Source organism: Limulus polyphemus, unplaced genomic scaffold (genome assembly GCF_000517525.1).
Source record: "Limulus polyphemus unplaced genomic scaffold, Limulus_polyphemus-2.1.2 Scaffold4410, whole genome shotgun sequence".
NCBI lineage: Eukaryota > Metazoa > Arthropoda > Merostomata > Xiphosura > Limulidae > Limulus > Limulus polyphemus.
In genome coordinates, this window is record NW_013670020.1 from 1 (window position 1) to 5,647 (window position 5,647).

Genomic DNA, 5,647 nt, shown 5'->3' on the forward strand with positions numbered 1-5,647 from the left:
CTATTGGGCTTCTGCCATTTTTGTACACAAGATATGGACCACTATTGGGCTCCTGCCATTCTTGTACACAAGATATGGACCACTATTGGGATCCTGCCATTCTTGTAAAAAAAGATGCGGACCGCTACTGGATTCCTGCCATTCGTGTAGACAAAATAAGGATCATTACTGGCTCCCTGACATTCTTGTAGACAAGATATGGGCCACTACTGGTCTCTTGACATTCTTTTAGACAAGATATCGACCAGTGTTGGCCTCCTGCCATTCTTGTAGAGAAGATATCGACCACTAATGGCCTCCTGCCATTCTTGTAGAGAAGATATCGACCACTAATGGCCTCCTGCCATTCTTGTAGAGAAGATATTGACCACTGCTGGCCTCCTACCATTCTTGTAGAGAAGATATCGACCACTAATGGCCTCCTGCCATTCTTGTAGAGAAGATATCGACCACTATCGGCCTCCTGCCATTTCTTGTAGATAAGATATTGACCACTGCTGGCCTCCTGCCATTCTTGAAGACAAGATATCGACCACTACTGGCCTCCTACCATTCTTGTAGACAAGATATGGACTACTACTGGCCTCCTGCTATTCTTATAGAAAAGATATGGACTACTACTGGCCTCCTGCTATTCTTGTAGACAAGATATCGGTCACGAATGGCTTTTTGTAGTTCCTGTCTATTATATCAGAAGCTACATCTGTATCAAGGACCAACGGTTATTTGAAGTCTACTCTCAGCCACAACCAACACAACAGGACGAAATACCTGATTAGGACAACAACAACAAGCACCTTGAGGGTAAATCAAACAGTATGTCGTCACAACAGATAACCGAGCCTATCTGGCTAGCATCTTCAAATCATTTGGCTTATGAAATAGAAATAGTGAACAAGTCTGATATCCTGCTGATTCAAGGAAAACATCCCTAAATTATAAAGGAGATCTCTGTTCTTTCTCCTTCTCATTTTCATCCTCAGTAGAATGGACATTATCTTCAGGTTTCGGGAGTATTGCGTCTCTTGAAATTGAAGGCCTTTTTTCACATGGTGTTACAATATCCAGAAAGTCATCGTAATTATTTATCTGTTGTTGTTTTTATCCAGAAAACTTACCATCCATAGTAATACGTACTTTTAATCTAGGGTAGCTGCTTGTATCAAGCTGTTTATTGTAGGTTGAGACAAGTTATTTTAAACGAGACATCTTGAGAGAACTCTGAGAGACTTCAGTAATCTGTGCATTGTTGTTTACTTTACAAGCTAGTTCTGTACATTGTTGAATATTTTACAAGCTGGTTCTGTACATTGTTGTATACTTTACAAGTTGGTTCTGTACATTGTTGTATACTTTACAGTCTGGTTCTATACATTGTTGTTTACTTTACAAGCTAGTTCTGTACATTGTTGAATATTTTACAAGCTGGTTCTGTACAATGTTTTATACTTTACAATCTGGTTCTATACATTGTTGTTTACTTTACAAGCTAGTTCTGTACATTGTTGATTATTTTACAAGCTGGTTCTGTACATTGTTTTATACTTTACAATCTGGTTCTATACATTGTTGTTTACTTTACAAGCTAGTTCTGTACATTGTTGATTATTTTACAAGCTGGTTCTGTACATTGTTGTATACTTTACAATCTGGTTCTATACATTGTTGTTTACTTTACAAGCTAGTTCTGTACATTGTTGAATATTTTACAAGCTGGTTCTGTACATTGTTTTATACTTTACAATGGTTCTATACATTGTTGTTTACTTTACAAGCTAGTTCTGTACATTGTTGTATACTTAAGGAGTAGGTTCAGCACCTGTAGACCGTGTAGAATCTCGTGGCCAGCAAGTGTATTGTATCATATTATGTGTTCTTAAGCTATATTTAGTCTGTTAGTTGCTTCTTGGATAAAGTCCAAAATTCTCTGGACATATCTTAATTTTTAAAACTGAATTTGTTTGTAAAAGGTCAGAGTAGCAGGAAAGCCTACATCTGCAGTTAGTATTCCTAATACTGCTATTTGGCTCGAGAAATAATACGTGTTTCAGTAGATGTTGAATATATATATATTGGCGTTTACAATTAATACTTAACTTTTAGTCAGTGCAAGCAACCTAGTTAGAGCGAAACTAAAAATCAACCTGGTAATGAGCGTAGCTAATTATATACAATTTTCTTACGTTCTTGCTTATAAATGTCAGAATACATTGTTTGATCTTTTGGGTACCTATGCTATTAACTATGTTCTCGCCCATAATCCCAATAATAATGTCACGAGATTCAGCCAGCTTAAGAGATTTAAGTTAGTTCTATATGCACATATTTAGCTAACAATTCAAAACAACGCCTATAATAGAAATATTATAAGAAAAAAAATAGAATTAAAAAAATAATAAAATTGTGTATATTAAACATTACAACCAATACCGTTAATGAAAATAACGTTAAATAAATTTTAGTGTATATCATACAGAACACAGAGACGCTAGACGTTGGCTTCAAGTACTATCGTAGATTTTTGTTCCTCGAGCACGGTAACATCAATGCAACCGCATATAAGTACAAAAAAAAAAACTTTGTACAACCCACCTTAAAAACCTTTGTGACAAATTAAAACCCATCAAACAGCTCCGACAGTGTAACTTTATACAAACCTAACAACTGAAATAAAATACTTCAATAAATGTTACTGTTTAGGTATAGAATCAAGTATCAATAATACAGCGAAAAACCGACGTTTATGAAGATACAAAAGAATAAATAAGAAATTAAATGAACACCTGAATCGTACAATGTAATTAAAATATAACAGTGTTAGATGTAATACAAAGAACACAAGACGTGAAACATACTATAAGGTGTGCCAAACACAACACAACTCTGTCACTTAACAAAACACACGGAGCAGGCAACAGGAAGCGATAGACAAAGTTACATTTTCTGTAAAAACCAAAGTATAAACGTAATGTCATACTATACATGGAACTGTTATTTAATTAATGTTAACTATAATAAGAGCTTAAACTATAAAACTTCTAAACCCATAATAGTAACAAGAAGTGTGTTTCTTCAATAATAACGTGATGTTTTGAGGATTCGTTAAAGAAACGTCCATGATAATTAAGGATATGGATTTATGGTTGCATTTCTACAAATACATATAAAATAAATAAAGCTACACATTGATAGCGAAAGATACGCGTACTCACGTGCAAACAAAACAAAATGCCGACATGAAAGTAATAGAGTTTTATTTAAGCGACATTCCAGGTAACAGAAGAAGCAGTTATCAGACAAGACCGATTCCGCGAAACGCTGAATTGAAGAAATAAACAAGAGTAATATTATCAATTCCATTCATTTTTTATCATTAAACTGAAATGCTAGAAAGGTTGACTGCCTATCAGTTGTGTAATGCAGGGAAGAAGGTTCTACAGTTTGTTGGATCATAAAACCTGTGTAAATTTCGGGTTTATTCAGCATTTTTTCACGGAGTTTGAAAGTGAAAGAAACTGAATCAAAGGCAGTTTTACTACAATCTGATGGATATCTAGGATGTGAGTGAAAGGACTCTGTTCCTGACCTTCTAAAGAATTTTGTTCTTAACCTTCTAAATTATTCTGTTTATGACCTTCTAAGCCTAACTACTGGACTTACTGGAGGATCTTTACTCTCTAATAAAGAAATTTAGCAACGAGCTAGGAGTTTGTTTATTGGTCAAAACGAATCAAGTAATAACCAAACAATCCTCATCCTCATTAAGTTGACTGTACAAGTTGTCTTACATTGCACATTACATACACTGCACAACTTGTTTCACATCGCACATTGAAAATACGGTACTGTCGTGCAGCCAAAACAACTTGCAGGACACACTATGTGTTATTCACAGGAGTGATAGTTTAGTGAGTTCCACTTTCTGCACCTCCAACTGTGGTAATCCAAACTATCACATATTTTCTGTGGATGTGTTCTACTGGACCTTTACTTTACATACTAAATTTCAAAGCAATCCATGAAGAAATACCTGAGATATAACATCTCCAATTTTGATTGCATTTCTTCCTTTTTTTTTCTTCGCACGGAAAGTACGGAAACTTTATTAAATAGAAAAACGTACTTTATGGATTTTTTTTTTCAAATTTGGTAGACTGATAGATCTTTACAACCTACAATTAAATGTCAAATTTGGTCTACATATAAACCACGTGTGCAAAGTTTATCAACAAAAATGGCTCAATTTTGACCAAAATCCTTAGGCACGCCTACGCAAAAAGTCACGTGAGCTATGGCTCGAAAATTATTCTACAGCTTCACCTAAGAGTGAAAGTGGACCGTTTTTAGTTTTTGTCTTAAAAAGATTAAAGACACGATTTAGAGCAGCCAAACTATAGTATGAAAGCACTTGCAGTTACATAAGTATTGGTTAGGCCAAGCAAACTAGATTAGCGGTTTCTAGCTCAAGTTTTTAACGAAATCATATGATAGACGGTTATTATTGATTATTCATTGCCAACTTTTAAGCACAAGTTTACTAAATTTTATAAAATTCTCCTAATTAAAGAGCGTTTAGCGTCGCATGATATTAGCTTAAGCAATTAGCGTAAATAATGATGCTTGATATGGCTGTAACGAGTGCATGCGGGTGATGACAAGAAACTGTTAATCTTAATTCCATGGCGTTAGTGTAAAAGAAGCTATTAACACTATTTTAGAGAGAAACTACCACTATATATATTTTTTAAAGAAGCTGGTTGATTCTTTAAATTATAGGACTGTTTCAAATATTTGGGTTTCGATTCTAAAGCTAATGTTGGTTACTGTTGAGTGTTACTCTCTTATTTGCTGTGACTTGTTAGTGTGTATTGACAAAAAAGTCATGATATCTAATCAAAAACACCTTAGGTGTGATAAAAAAGTGTGGCCAAAAAAAGATTGAGTGTGAGACTTAAAGGAATGGAAGGAAAATTGACAGCCAAACTGGTAGCTATTCTTATAGCATTGATAATAATTTTGCAGCAAATATTCATTCATTAGGTAGCTAGGCCGTGTATTTTGTTTTACTTACCATCATGCCGCAAGTTGAACAAAAAATATCAGATTACGTATACTGTACTACTTGTTTCACATTGCACATTCTGCACGCTATACTACTTGTTTCATACTGAAAATTACACACACTGTAAAACTTTACATTACACATGCTTTACAACTTGTTTCATATTGCACATTACATACACTGCACAACTTGTTTAATATTGAACATTACACACACTGTAAAACTTGTTTCACATTTCACATTATACACACTGTAAAACTTGTTTCACATTGCACATTACATACACTGCACAACCTGTTTGATATTGAACATTTCACACACTGTAAAACTTGTTTCACATTACACATACTGTAAAACTTGTTTCACATTTCACATTATACACACTGTAAAACTTGTTTCACATTCCACATTACATACACTGTACAACTTGTTTCACATTCAACATTATACACACTGTAAAACTTGTTTCACATTCCACATTACATACGCTGTACAACTTGTTTTACATTCCACATTACATACACTGTACAACTTGTTTTACATTCCACATTAGATACAGTGCACAACTTGTTTGATATTGAACAT

At 34.3% G+C, this 5,647-nt stretch overlaps 1 protein-coding gene across 1 annotated transcript in view; it reads left to right on the top strand.

Annotated features, from left to right (window-relative positions):
- The first annotated feature begins 4,959 nt into the window (after window positions 1-4,959).
- LOC106471099 (receptor-type tyrosine-protein phosphatase kappa-like) overlaps window positions 4,960-5,647 on the top strand; it is a 34,517-nt gene continuing 33,829 nt past the window's right edge. Inside the window, exon 1 of the mRNA XM_022399716.1 lies at window positions 4,960-4,986. Coding sequence (XP_022255424.1) covers window positions 4,960-4,986 — 27 coding nt within the window. The remainder of the gene's footprint in view (window positions 4,987-5,647) is intronic.